The 14,907-nt window shown below is 48.7% G+C and overlaps 1 protein-coding gene across 3 annotated transcripts in view; it reads left to right on the top strand.

Moving 5' to 3' along the window:
- Ctif (cap binding complex dependent translation initiation factor) overlaps positions 1-14,907 on the top strand; it is a 253,456-nt gene that overhangs the window by 112,646 nt on the left and 125,903 nt on the right. For all 3 annotated transcript variants that reach the window (XM_057788585.1, XM_057788586.1, XM_057788587.1), the window contains one exon: positions 12,065-12,141. In XM_057788585.1, coding sequence (XP_057644568.1) covers positions 12,065-12,141 — 77 coding nt within the window. The remainder of the gene's footprint in view (positions 1-12,064; positions 12,142-14,907) is intronic.

Consider the following 14,907-nt stretch of genomic DNA (forward strand, 5'->3'; position numbering starts at 1 on the left):
AGACACCAAGTAGGTCATGGGGCTGCTACTGCTGAATAAGCCTGCAGGCTAAAACCAATGGCTTCACTGGCTCAGATCACCCAGAAAGACCCTTTTATGTGACAGAGAGTCCTTAATGGCCCACTCCCACATGGCAAAAGGTCAGGCTTGTGGTCTGGGAAGAGACAAACACTGATTTTCTGACATGAGTGTGCTATAGTCTGAAGAAAGACAGTCCGTATCCTTAAAGTATCTGGCTTCGCTGAGAAATTAACACATCGAGGCAATTACTTAATATACCAAAGGCATTTGGCAGAGGACTTCCAGTCCAAGTAGAGCTTCATGTAGGAATGTGTCAGCATGCAACACCAGGTTAAGACCTTCATGGATTTCTTTCTTCCTGACTGGAAAGTTCCTTACACTCCATACTTCTTAATTTGGGTAGGTTCTATAGTATTGGGTTTATAATTATGTTTTTAGTATTGGACAACTCCCTTGTCAGGGAGGTACAGTATTTTCTCATAGCATTGACCATAGTCACGCAGGTCAGCAGCACAGCTATTGGCGTCTTAATGTGGAAAAAGGACATGCTGTAAACAAGGTCTCCAGAACAGCTGGCCCATGAATGTGTGATTTCCACACCATAACTGCCTAGAGTGGATACCCACAGTAAACTTACCCCCACTCCAGGTTTGATTAACACTGTCTCCATCATTTTCCCATCCTATCAGCCAGCGTTCACTGAGTACCTGCTATGTAAGTTGCCATTGGGTCATAGAGCTCGGGTACCTCCCTTAACTTCTGAAGTGGTTCTTACAGCAGTGCTGCTGAGTCTGGTGACTGGCATTCTTATGAATGTCTCATTATGTTTGATCCTGAGCTCTATTCAGATTGGCTCTTGGGTTTTAGAAGAGTTGGCACCCTGGGTCCATCTTTTGCTTGCATGCCTTTAGAACCGCTGCTTAATCTAGCCCATCTCCTTTTTCTACCCCTGCTGGGGATAGCTCATGATGGTAGCTTCCCTTTCTATCTGTTGGGGTGTTTGATTTATCTAATACATTTATTTAATACACGCAAAGCACAATACTTGCCTCGGTGTGTGGTAGTCACTGTGATTAGCCCTGTAATAGCTTATCATCCATGCAGACAGCCCTTTTCTCTTTCCTGAATATCTTCCAGGAGAATGAAATTGCTCACTCCATAGAGGGGAGTGTATTTACCAAGCAAGCTGGAAGGGAAGGAAGGAGCTGGCAGTCTGGCTTCCCCTCATTGTCAAACCGGCTCCTCTGCACGTGCCACCCAGCTTAGGGATGCCTAAGTGCAGGGATGCTTTGCTCTCTCCCTTGTCTTCTTGCCCCACCCTGCAGTGACCCACAAAGAAACTGTTGAGAAGTCAAGAGATAGAGCAAGCAGATATTGTCCCAGGCACCTAAGCGAACTATATTCTTGTCCATCAGTTGGATGGTGTCCACTGAGCATCTGTGACACTCAAGGCGTGACACTGGAGGAGAAGCTACGGGTTCAGACAGGGAAAGGAGGACCCTAGGAGTCCCCAGACTCCTGCAGCTTTGTCTAGGCTGTGGTCCTGGCTCTAATTTACCTCCACCCCAACCCTTTCACACCAATAAAGAATATAAATCCAGGACAGAAAGCAAGAGTTCCCTGCAGTTTAAAATCAATGATCATAACTACGTAGGGACTGATGAGGGAGACACCATTTGATGGCTGACTTCTGTTCCCAGTTTAGGCTTGAATCCTGTGCCCTTCAGGATCAAGTTCCCAGTCTCACTGTGCTAAAACCATGTTACTTCCGGACGGCCCCTCCAGGTGAATTCATCCCTTTGTGGACGTTGATACCATAGTCTGTTGGCTTTAGCTCTGTGGACCTCTAGGCACCTTTGGACCATTCTCTCTCTGTGGGCAGAGTTGCCCTAGAGAGCATCTTCACTGAGTCCAGTAAATCTGGACTCTAGAGCTGGTCAGATGCCTTCCTGCATGTTACCTGCTTCTGTTTCTAGCCCCTTACCTATTCCTCACAGTGAAGGACCGATATCAGTCTCTCCAGTCTCAACAGAGGAAACCAGCTAAGAGGATGCCTGACCACACCCATCTGCTGCTTTGCACCTTGGACTTTCTAGCAAAACTAAGACATTTGTTATAAGACAGAGAGCTCACAGAGTAGAGCTGTGGGTATGCCATCCCACCCTACAAGCAAGTGAATGGCTACCTTGGTCCTCAGAGCTCGTACAGCCTGAGTGAGGATCGAGGACCCAGACAGCCACCATACTTCCCATTTAACTGAAGAAGAGATAGCCTTTGTTAAGCACCCAGCTGTGTTAGGAGCTTGAGAGCTGATGGGGCCATCAAAGATCTGGCTGCCTGCAAAGCTGGAAACAGTGCCTTGCAAACCACAGACGGTGGGCTCCTGGGTCCCTAGGTCACATGGAAGTGCTCTTAGTCCACAGTGGGTAGCATAGGATGGCCCAAATATGGCTCGTCCAGGGTGATCCATTGTCTTAATTTCCTTGCAAAAGCAATTATGGAGGTCTGCAATGTCTACAGCCCTGTGCATACACCATGGGCATGCAGGTAAAGGAAGCATAGCCCTGCGCAGACACCACGAACATGCAGGTAAAGGAAGCATAGCCCTGTGCAGACACCGTGAACATGCAGGTAAAGGAAGCATAGCCCTGTGCAGACACCACGAACATGCAGGTAAAGGAAGCACAGCCCTGTGCAGACACCGTGAACATGCAGGTAAAGGAAGCATAGCCCTGTGCAGACACCACGAACATGCAGGTAAAGGAAGCACAGCCCTGTGCAGACACTGTGAGCATGCAGGTAAAGGAAGCACAGCCCTGTGCAGACACTGTGAGCATGCAGGTAAAGGAAGCACAGCCCTGTGCAGACACTGTGAGCATGCAGGTAAAGGAAGCATAGCCCTGTGCAGACACCACGAACATGCAGGTAAAGGAAGCACAGCCCTGTGCAGACACCATGGGCATGCAGGTAAAGGAAGCACAGCCCTGTGCAGACACCACGAACATGCAGGTAAAGGAAGCACAGCCCTGTGCAGACACCACGAACATGCAGGTAAAGGAAGCACAGCCCTGTGCATACACCATGGGCATGCAGGTAAAGGAAGCATAGCCCTGTGCAGACACCACGAACATGCAGGTAAAGGAAGCACAGCCCTGTGCAGACACCATGGGCATGCAGGTAAAGGAAGCACAGCCCTGTGCAGACACCACGAACATGCAGGTAAAGGAAGCATAGCCCTGTGCAGACATCACGAACATGCAGGTAAAGGAAGCACAGCCCTGTGCAGACACCATGGGCATGCAGGTAAAGGAAGCACAACCCTGAGCTCCTGTAAGTTTAGGGGAGGTGGACATGTAAGCAATTACCTGGACTATTTGGATCAGAGATGGAGTGTTAAGACACCTGTCCCACTGCTGTTATCACATGAATTCATTGTCATGGGAATTACAGACAACTTTGCAGGGCAGAAACCATGCTGGAGCCTCTAAAGGAAGCAGACATGGGAAGATGCTACAAATCAAGAAAGAGAAATGTTCCTGTGGTAGGTGACTGACAGAAAGGTGTACAGGTTCTTGGAGATTTCCTGGCTGACCGTTCTCCAGGTTCCTCTAAACCCATAGCAGGCACTGCTACGTCCTGACCCCAGCCCCGCTCTCCTGCAGTTTCCGTACACAGAGGCTGAAGTGGCTCTCAAGGCCAGGGGACAAGAAAGCAGTCACTAGAGCTTTTCTTTTGGGTGGACCACTCCTGAGATATGATCTAGCAGTGGTATAGCCAGAATCTTAAGAATCACGTGCCTCCAAGTGAATATCACCCCAGCTAGAAACCTCCCCAGCTGGAAAAGGTGTGTGGCAGCAGGGAATGTCAGTCCTGTCAGCCCAGTGGTTCCCCCAGCCCCTCTACCTGCTGCCTGGTTCCATCCCTCAAGCCCAAGGTGTATACTCTGTCTGGCCTTGTTGGTCCAGCTCAATACACTGCATCTAGAGCCAGGCGCCAGATGGTGATACCAGAAAATACCCTTCTCCCAAAGCCCAACCTGCAAAATAAACTTATCCATTGAGGAAAAAAAATCAGGGTGTAGTAGTAGCTCATGCTTTTAATTCCAGCACTTGGGAGGCAGAGGCAGGCAGCTCTCTGTGAGTTCGAGGTCAGCCTGGGCTGCAAAGGGAATTCCAGAATGGTCAAGACTGTTATACAGAGAAACCCTATCAAAGGAAGGAAGGAAAGAAGGAAGGAGGGAGGGAGGGAGGGAGGGAGGGAGGGAGGGAGGGAGGGAGGGAGGGAGGGAGGGAAGGAAGGAAGCAAGCAAGCAAGCAATTAGCATAGGTGCCCCTGAAGACCTTGTCAATGAGGACCATCAGCCCATGAGGGAAAGGTGACCACAGGAAGCTCTCTATTGAACTAAAGTCTGTCACAAGGAAGAGCCCATCTGTAGGATAGCCTGGGGGAGTGCTTGGGACTGGAACAGGATTCCCCTTCATCTGGCTTGGGGTGAGGGGACAGTGAAAGTGTGAGGTTCTGGTGGCTGAGGGTTGTGGTCATGGATCAATTAGTAGCTCCCCCAAAGCAATTATAATTTGATGAGCAGCCTGAGTGGTAAGGTGACAACCAGAGATAGGAGAATAGATGAGCAAATGAGCCAAAAATTGCCCTGTGTACATTTTAAAAGCAGATGAAGAATGGCCTAAAGAATTGTACTCAGCACTGATCTTGACTAGATGCCATGAGAAAGAAGAGAGTGTCTTTGACTAAATGTGTGTGCTTGATTTTCATTTCAAGGAAGTCAAGGTTGACAGTAAGACCCATGCATTTAGGCTGACCCAACCAGAGGGGTTTTCGTTAGGTCTACAGTGTGGGAGCCCTAGAAGCTGCACAAGGCTAGAGGCTCAGATCCAAGTGAAAATGGTAAGTGATGGATAAAATGGCTTTTGAAAGCCTTGTGATGTTTCGCCATGAGATGCTCATATATGTGAGTGTACACATGGCTGCAAGATATGTAATCCCATGCACGACCTGTGTACTGTGTCTTGCGAGCCTGTGTAGGTGAATTTGAGTGAGTTAGACACATACATGACCAGATATCAGCAAGAACATTTTTCCCACAGAGCCACTGTTAGTACGTGGAAAGGGACATCTTTATTTCACAGTTATGTCCTTGAAGATATCCTTGGACAAAGTTGAAACTACCCATCCCCTAGTTCCAAGTTTTCCTAGAATATGAGATTTAAAATGCTGGGGACTACTAACCCAGTATAAGTTAACTAAAGAAACATATTTTCATATCATGAAGGATAAATAAGACATGAATGATTCTTTGGCAATTTTAAATGTTTCTGTATTTTACCATATTACCTACCACTGTGTGCATTTGTGTGGGTGTGCATTTGTGCTGGTTTTCATTTGTGTGGATGTGTGTTTGTGTGGGTGTGCACGAGCATCACAGCACAGGTCTAGCAGTCAAGGGACAACCTTCCTGAGTTGGCTCCCTCCTTCCACCATGGGTTCCCAGATTGAAGTCATATCGTCAGGCTTGCGTACTAAGCCATCTTGCTGGGCCCCTGTTGATGTGTTTCAATCTCCTACTCGACTCTATCTGGATCTGTTCACTCTGGCTCTAAAGCCACTTTCTTAAGCCCTGCCTCTAGTCTAAAGCATCATCCCTGCCTTCATATGTGTTTCTTAATGTACTTGCATGTTTATACGCTGTCTTCTGAACTGCTGTTGATTCTCATCACCTACCGTAAAGTGGACATCCTTAGCCCAGCTCACTGTTGCATCTCCAGCACTCTCGAGGATTTTGGTACCTAGACAGTCCCAGAAACATGTAGACTAGAACACCACTTCTTGGGGGTAAAGGAACTGCCTTTTAATCCTCTTGTACTACCACTCCCATCACCACCCCCGGTGCCAACACTGAGCTTGCCCTGTGGGGTCTCAGTCCAGCCTAGTAGAAAAGCTGTCCCCACCGCCATCACTGTTTTCAGCATTGGAGGCATCAGAAGCAGCTCACTGTCAAGGATGCTACATGGCCACGGGCGATCCAGGTCTGGTTATGGCCTTCTCCCACTGGCAGGTTTGTAGAAAGGCCTGCCCATCGCAGACAGTTCTCTCGCTGACTCTTCTGAGCACCCTTCCAGACTTCTTCTATTCTGACGTAGTAGAGTCCTGTGTAATGCGATGGGGGAGCAGGTGGTAGTGGAGAAGAAACAGGTGGCAATTTCATAATGAGGCTGAGTTCCCTGAGCTGTCCTTTGGTCCTCTGAGAATGTTCTGGATACAGCCTAGGAACTCAGGAAGTGGTTGTCTGGTTGCTATGATGTAGCCACGTTCTAAAATTTTGCTTCTGGAGGTTTCTACTGTTTCCCAGCAGGCTCTTGAAAGTTGTTCTAGTTCCCTTCCCATGTCTGAGAGTCACCAGAACCATCCTGAACTCAAATGGGCTTCATTATGGAAGACACGGGACTCTCAGTCTTGGGCTCATCCCCTGAACAAGGCCCAAGACCTCTTGACCTTTGACACAGAATCTTAGATATCTTTCCAATGTCACTTCACACACAGACACCTCCTCCACACACCTCAGTTGCAAGTGGCCTCTGTCAGTCATACTTTCTAGTTGCTTCTTTTACATTCCGTGCTATATAACGCAGAACCAACCTTTTGCTATTAACCAGTTAGTTCTTGGCTCCTGTCCTTGGCAATGATGTCTCTGCCTAGTTTTTGCTTTATTTAGAAATTAATAAGTAAACAGCCTTTGTATCAGCAGTCACCCAATGACTTCTGCTGACTTAGCTGCCCCTGCAGAACTGACAGGAAAGGAGTTGCTCATGTGTTTTGCAGGATTGCATGGACATAAGATCAGCCACTACACCTAATGTCGTATTGTATGAAATTAGAACTTTTTGATTGCAAGTGACAGAAAACCAACTCAAAATATTTCAAAGATGAAAGAAATGTTCAGCTCTTGGCTGAAAGAAAAGCTTCATAGAGGTAGCAAAGGAGAGGGGCAAGGTAAAGATTTTACTCCTTGTTTTACACAACAAAGAGAGAAGAGCTGTGTGAAGTCACTGCTCACTGATATCCAGACTTAGCAATTGCCAAAACCCTGGTCCCCTACAAGATGTATGCAGTTTCTTGGATTCTATTGACTGGATCCTTAAGAAATGAAACCTGATGACAAAATGGGAGGCGTTATTGCCTTAGGAGATCTATATGAGTCAGCTTTCTGGTACTAACAGATACTCATAAACGATAAGCTGAAAGACCCCCCGAAGGATGTCTTGTTTTTGGAGAGACCCCCTACCCAAGGACCAGTCGAGACCATTTGTGCGGATGCAAACAGTATCAGTGATGCTGTGGATTCTTACCTAGGTCATGCCAGGGCAAAATGGTCACATGCAATTTCAGGATGATCCCAGGATCTACCAAAACCTGCCCAGAATCCCTTAGCTACACACGTCTTCTAGAAAAGCTGCCATGTAGTATGCATTAACGGTGGGTGGTGCAACTTCATGCTTCAGGGTGCGCAGAGGAATGAAATGGCCTCTAGGTTCCATCCCTCTCTGCTTTTGTCTGTGTTTTAATATCGAAACTCCAGCTAAGCTGTTGCTGTTTTAAAGGGTTTCCACTGATTAAAAAAACAATAATAAATTATGAGAAAATTGTCAGTTTAAACATCGCAGCCAGGCCTTCCCCTCCATTCTTCTCTCTGAAGCAGGTCAGTTTCTCTAAATAGCTGTACAGTCTAGCGATTCCAGGAATTTTAGAAACATTACCTGTTTGTTTCTGTTTGGACGTGACCCATACATCCTGCCCACGTGGAAGCAGACCTTGGTAGGGTAACTTCTTAGAAGCTGTAGGAAACCTGAACTCCCACCAGGCGGAAGCCTCTGCTGCTGACTGTCCTCAGGAACAGTGCCGAGATCTTTCTGGCCCTTTTGAATTCCCAAATGCTAAGGTTCCTTTGGAGCACTAACCCTTGCAACACCTCTGGCTAGAGCTGGGGAAGGAGCATATCTGAGCAGTCTAGGGTGGGTCGAGGCCACCCGCAGGAGCTTGTGCTCCCTGGTTTATGGAGGAGTGGGAGAGCTGAAGTCTGGCTGGCTCTAATGTGCCGGGTCACTCATAGGCCCTTCCTAGCAGGTCACCTGGAGTGTGCTCAAGAGAAGGAAGCTGTTAGAGTCCATGCATGTTATAGGTGTTCTTGGGAGGAATAAGATGTAGTAGGGTCAATATGCAAAGTCCTGAACAAGTGAGGAATTGTGGTTTCCTACTTACTAGGTACAACAGAGACAGACAGATGTATCGGCGAGGACAGGAAAGGACTTACCTAGTCAGGAGTTGGGCTTAGATACCTTCTAGCTCAGGACCTCCATCATTCCCTCTGTCTGGACTAGGATATCCAGTCTTTGTTTTGAGCCCCAGCGTCTCATGGCCACTGTGCTTCCCAATGGAGGCATTTGTTAGGACAGGTCTCTGCTGTCCGGGAGGAACTTAACACACCCGGAACAAGACCGCCTTGTACTTGAGTACCGCATTCTTCTTTACGAGCTGCTGAGGGAAGAGGGAAAATGATAATGGACCTTGAGGGAGTCCTGGTGGAATGATTCCACTGATCCACACCCACAATCACCAGCCAGAAGTCAGAGATCCAGGAGCCAGGCCTTGTACTGCAGGCCTGCAATCCCAGCTAGAAAGGGGGCTGAGGCAGGAGGAATTCAAGTTTCAGGCCAGCCTGGGCTACGTAGCAAGTCCAAGGCCAATTGCTGGGACCCTGTCTCAAAATAAAAAAGGATTAGAATGGACCCCAGTGGTGGAGCATTTGCCCTGGGCTCAGTACTCACTACTGAAATTTAATTAATTAGTTAATTAATTTTAAAATATTATGGGGATACTTAGAAAAGAAATCCCTCTTGAAGGCTAAGCAGACACTGAGATCCGGGAAACTGCTCTGTGAATCACTTCTAAACGTCCTTGGGGCAGATGGGAAGGAAGTGGAGCCAGCAGCCACACATACACACGCACATATCTCTGTAGGGAGAAAGGGAGGGTGAGCTGGGTGAAGAGTGGAGGGTGAGGGCAGGGAACGATGGAGTGATAATGAACTCACAGCCAACTGTCTAGGCACTGGGGTACACTGAGCCCCGCAGGCCCTGCCTTGGACTTGGCACGGTAGAGAACAGGGGTGCATGGCCCTAATTAAGGTCCACCAGCCCCTTTGCTGTGGCCATTGCTACCACATCACCTGTAGAGCCCTTGTTTAGTAGAGCAGCTTCAATCGGTTCCAGTTCCTGGTCCCTCTTTCCCTCTTGCCTTTGCTTTCTCAATAGATATTCCAGTGTCTTCCAGCACCTTGCAGACGGCATCCCATGCTGTGGCCCCACAGTCATCAAGACAGATGTCTTATTGTGATTCACAACTGATGGTACTTACTAAGAAAACTGGAATTGCGATGTATCATAAGCAGACAGAGTCAGGATACGGGTGTTTGTAAAGATGCATGTGCGTGCCTCACGTGCGCCCTGCCAACACTGTGTGCCCAGGGATTCTCTGCCCACCCATCCTCCTTCCCTGGAGAAACTCAGTTTCTGTGAGCCGCTTGTCTCCAGGGCCCATACAGGTCAAGGCCCACAAGGTTATGGGTTAGATAGTAAGGAAATGTAGCCAGGTCTCAGAGCCAAAGGGAAAATGGTATCCTGGAGTTGAAGAAGAGTAGGCAGAACCTAGTGATCATCTGTGTCCAGGGTGACCCTCCAGAGGCACACCTACAGTCATCTGGCCATATACACGAAGGGTCACCTTAGAGACCTGAGGCTGGTTCTCTTGCTTGGAGAGGAGCAGACAGGTACACTGAACAAGCTATTAACACCAAGCCCACGGGTGTTCTCAAGGGCACTCCGAGAGCCTGCCGAAGCTCATTCTCCTTCAGGGCAGTCGATCTTTTCTGAAAACAGACACATCTCTGGTCTGAAGCCAGAACCCCCTCTGTACTGACCAAGCTGCCAGAACAACCAACCCTCCTTCCAGACTCTTCCCTGGTTACTTCTGTCCTTGGGTGCCTCTATCTAGGACACGCCATTCTCCCAGCCTTATCTCAGTGGCCACAGTTCAAGTGAGCTGTCCCTAGGGATGAAATGACTGAGGGAGACTTTTCCATGGGAATGGATGGTCTCCTCCTTTAGTATGAGCGAAAGGACACCTCCCCGCGGCTGCCGCCAGAGTGGGGAGAGGCCTGGATATGCATTAGGTCCCAGAACTCTGCGGCAGGACTGAAGAGGTTGGCACCTCTTGGCTCATGTTATGCCACCGGTGGGCAGCTCCATCTGTCAGCCCAGAGCTGAGAGCCTGGTCTGCTGCCAGCTCAGGACCAGCTTGGGAGGGAGTCTGAGCTTCCTGGCCATTGTCTATTGGGGGCACGCCCAGTGTGTTCTGATGGTGACCTGGAGAGGCCTAGAGTGAGGCAGGAAGGGAGGGAGGGAAGAAAAAGGAGAAGGAGCTGGCCAGAACCTGCTCTGGGCGGGAGAGGGGAAGTGAGAGGGGAAGACTTGGTGTTTTTCCTTATTTGTGTTTTATATTAAAGAAAACAAATAATATCCTTTGAGAAACCCATTAAACAAAGCATATCCTGAGGTCCCAGCGGCCCATTGTGGCTGCCTGGAGCCTGGAATCCATTCACACATTTTTGGCTAGATTGTTGGAGGCTAGAAAGACCGGGAGTGGGAGGGAAGGGCCATCATTAAAATAATTTAAAATGGCTTTTGCTCCCTGGACTTAATAGAAGTCTGGACCAAATAACTATAACTCCAGGATCCCATGTCTGCCTGGCCCAGTGTCCTCCCATCACCTCTCTGGGATGCTCTAATAAACCAGCCAGTCCAAGTATAGCCAGGGCCACCAATGTCCTTCACCTTGTCCTGTGAAGGCAGACTAAGGGAAGCCCTCTTTGGAGAGTCCTGATGAAGAGCTCTGAAGCCTCTCTCATTGCTTGACTTCCCTGTGCCTTGATCTCCCTGACTGCCATGTGGGACTTGGGGCCCAAGGGACCCCCCTCCACTCTCCAGAATACCCGTGGGCTCTCCCTCACCATGTTCGTGCCTGTGCAGTTTGAGAACCTGTAGGTATCTCAGGCATCCTAGGTCCCACATGAGGACTCTTCCTCTTGGACATCCAGTCCTAGATCCCAGCTCATCCACCCCAGCTGACCAGGATGGAATGACAGTGCTCCTGGACATGTCCCCACATGGACACATTTGCCGGCCAGGTGTGCAGACCAGCTTCTGCAACTTGTTCTGCCTGGGCCTGGCATTTGGTAGGATTGGCATCACGTAGAAGCAGGTCTCTCCCCAACCTTCGAGTCAATCTATAAGGACAGGATGCAAAAGCCACCCTTAGAATTTCCCCCAGACCTTCCTTTGAAGTGTAGAAGACAATTTCGTTCTTTGCATGTTTCCTAAATACTTGCAAGATAAAGGGAGGGTAAAATTGCATGGGGAATTTGGGCCTAGGATTAGAAGTCAGCTTGTGCTTAAGGCTGGGCACACTCATCTCCAGTCTCTCAATAGCCATTGCAGAAGGTGGTGACATCTCTGTCTGGAGATGTGAAAAAGAACCTGTCCCCTTCCTAAAGCCATTGTCTGTACCTGACCCTTATGGGTTAGGGGGAACACTCAGCTCTCTGGCTTGGGACTCCACAGGGAAGATCCCCTACTCTTTTCATGGAACCAGCTCCTAACCAAGGAGAAGGATAAGGAGGCATTGGTGGCCTTGACTCTGCTACCTTTCTCCGCAAGGCCTTGGACTACACACTCAGCCTTGGCCTGAACAACCTCTATATTTGGATATGATGATTGCTGAGGTCTCCTTCCGGTCCCTCTATTCTCTGACTCTGGAATCTTAGCATCCACCTTTCGTGGGAGAGTCATTCATTCCCATTTTCTGACCTGATTTGATGGTCAGAATCTAGCCTCTCATGTCCTTCACTGGATGTTGTTGTGGCAAATGGGGTCTTGGACAAAAATAATTCATGTCCTCTCTCTCCATGTCTCAGGGCTACCACCCTATGCCCCATGAAGTGGAGATCGCACATACCAAGAAGCTGTTTCGGAGGCGGAGAAACGACCGAAGGTAGGAACTACTGTTGTGGATGCTGTCGTTCTTCCCTGGGCCTGCTGCTGGGCAGATTAGCTCTGGCCTGTGCTGTGAGATAGGACTTTCACTTGTAAATGAGATGGGCACCTTTGAGGTGATGTTGGCAGTACAATGGGCTTGGCTATATAGCATCAGCAACTGCATTTCTGAGGTTGACCCAGAGGCTGGGTCCCTTCAGAAGACCAGCCGAGGGCCACCGGCTCCACTCCTTCCTGCAAGTAAGCATTGCCCAGGATTTGGAGAAATGCTCCTTCCACTAACCAAAACTGCAGCATGTCCTCAAAGAACTGAACCCGTGGGCTGAGTGTTTAGAAACGTGGCCTCCAGGAGGCTCCCCAAGCTCACAAATTCAAAGCCACTCCACTTTCTGTCTCTCCATCACTGGAAATTTCCTGTGTATGAGCCGCACTTTGCAATGACCGTCACAGTCCTGAGTAGTAGTAACCAAGGGACAGGAAAAGCATGATGAGTTGGCATACCTTGGAGCAGGCAACTGAGATCGAGCCTCCAAGAAATGCGTGTGTGTGTGTGTGTGTGTGTGTGTGTGTGTGTGGTCTACGAGGCTTTCTTACATGGAAAGGTTTCTTGATATTTTTTAAATGAAAATTTCCAGGTGCAGAATCCTACTGTGTGCAGTCATTTGTGCTAAAGGGGGAGTGGGTTTGTTTTTTTTTTTTTCTTTTTTGGCTTGGATGTGCAAAAATTATTTCTGGATGAAAATCTTTAAAAAGAAAGAACAAAAAGGCTTATGCTTGAGGAATTAAAATGAGGTGTTTCCCTATAGGGAATTTATTCTTAGACAACGGTGATGGCTTGTGGTTTTGCCTTTAATGAACAGAGAATGTTCTTTAAGAGACAAGAGACAGCCAGCTGACATCCTGCTCTCAGAAAGCTAGGGGCACCTGCTCCTCGTGCTGTGTGGCCACAGCTGAGGTGTTGGGCTCTGGCCAAGCTGGACCTCCGACCCCTTTGCATGGAAACCCTGAACTAAGGGTAGTAGGTGGGCAGAAACGGATGCCCAGAATTCCTTTCATTTAATAACAGATTTTTGATTTCTGAAAACATTCACAAGGAAAATGAGACTCCAGATAACTGGGAGGCAGGCTGTCCTGGGTTAGGTCTGGGATCAACAGCCATCAGAAGAGGAAACTGAGCCAGGAGAGCTGAACCAAGTCCTGCCCCTCCCCTGGCCAGGATGCAGTTGATTCCCGTCCTGTGCCACCTCTCTGCTCTGCATTGTTACACAGGGCAAGTTTTGGGTTCTGGGTTCTTGGGAGAGGAAAGAAATGGGGAGCTCCTCTCAAAGGAGAATGATGCCAACAAGGACCAGGAAGGAGTCAGGGAGAGGAGAGGCTTGCCATCTTTCCTCCCCAGTGTATGCCTTAAAGACGCCAAGACTCTCCAAGCTTACAAAAGAGAAGTCTTCTCTGGCCAAAGCACTGGCATCCAGGTCAGGCCACATGTCCCTTTTTGAGCCAGGTCACCATGCTCCACAGGAGTCCTCTAGACAGGGCAGGCCTCCGGAAACAACATGACCCAGGAATGTCGGGAGGGAGTGCGCATTGCATGGGAAGACCAGGAAGTTGGACATCCACTTATCCCTACTCATGATAGCGAGTGCTCTGGGTAGGTCAATGCACCTCACAGAGGATGTGGACCGGGCCAGCATCCAAAGAGAGGCAATAAAGATGATTAAAAGGACAAAAAGTATGTCCTGTGAGGAGGGCTGGAGGACTGGGACCAGGGTAGAGGAAAGCACAGCCACATGGTGAAACCCACGGAAGATTTACATGGAAGGGATGAATGGCAGCTGTCGTGTTTACTGAGAGGGAGCATCTTAGCCACCAGAGTCAGACTGCTGTTCAAGGTAGCAGACGCACACTGCCGAAGTGTGTGCTAGACAAGGGACTGGACAGAAAGATAACATCCATTTCTCACTTGAGGTGGGGGGTGTCCTGTTAGAGCCTGCACACGGTAGAGATGTTCATGAGAGAACAGGTAACAGTGTAACTAGAAGGCTTTGTTATCTAAAACCAGGAGTTTCTGAGTCTCTTTTGGGAACTGTGGTGATTCTGGCATTCACAGATAGGCTATGAAACATTACCAAGTCAATCCCAGTTCTCTAGCAGATGACTCTCCACAGTGACCTTGTTAGGGACCAAACCTGGACACTTGACATCTCTGCACTGTAGGCTAGCCTTGCTGACATTTAGGGTATAGACCACACTGAGAAAGTACCGCTGAAAGAAATGACCAGACTCAGCTTTTGTAACCAAGGAACACAACTAGCATCTACGGAATCTCAGATCTTGCCATTTGTCATGAGAAGGGAAGTGGCAAGCTACAGCCTCCTAGTGTCCCTGTGACTCACCTTGGAATTCCTGCAGGAGTCTTTGGCCTCCTCTCTCCCTATGAAATGATTGGAATTGGGGTCTGATAGCTGCAGACCCCATGACACATTGCTGTGCCTAGAATTGACTGGTACTTCCCAGCCAGAACAGGCATTCTCAAAACTGGTACCTTGCACCACCCCCCATCCGCACAGAAGTCTGCCATGTGGCATAGTCCTATTTAGCTCTCCAGGTGTCTCTGTGTGCTTTGCTGCTTTTCTCTCCGCTGGTTCAATTTGGAGCTAAATCATGTAGCAGTGTGGACATACGCCTTAGAAATAGGGACTGGATTGGTGAGGTGCTTCGTTTGTTTAGAGATTATTGTCTGAATGTATATGCGTGGATGAATATG

The sequence above is a fragment of the Chionomys nivalis genome, chromosome 14 (assembly GCF_950005125.1).
Source record: "Chionomys nivalis chromosome 14, mChiNiv1.1, whole genome shotgun sequence".
NCBI classification, from domain to species: Eukaryota; Metazoa; Chordata; class Mammalia; order Rodentia; family Cricetidae; genus Chionomys; species Chionomys nivalis.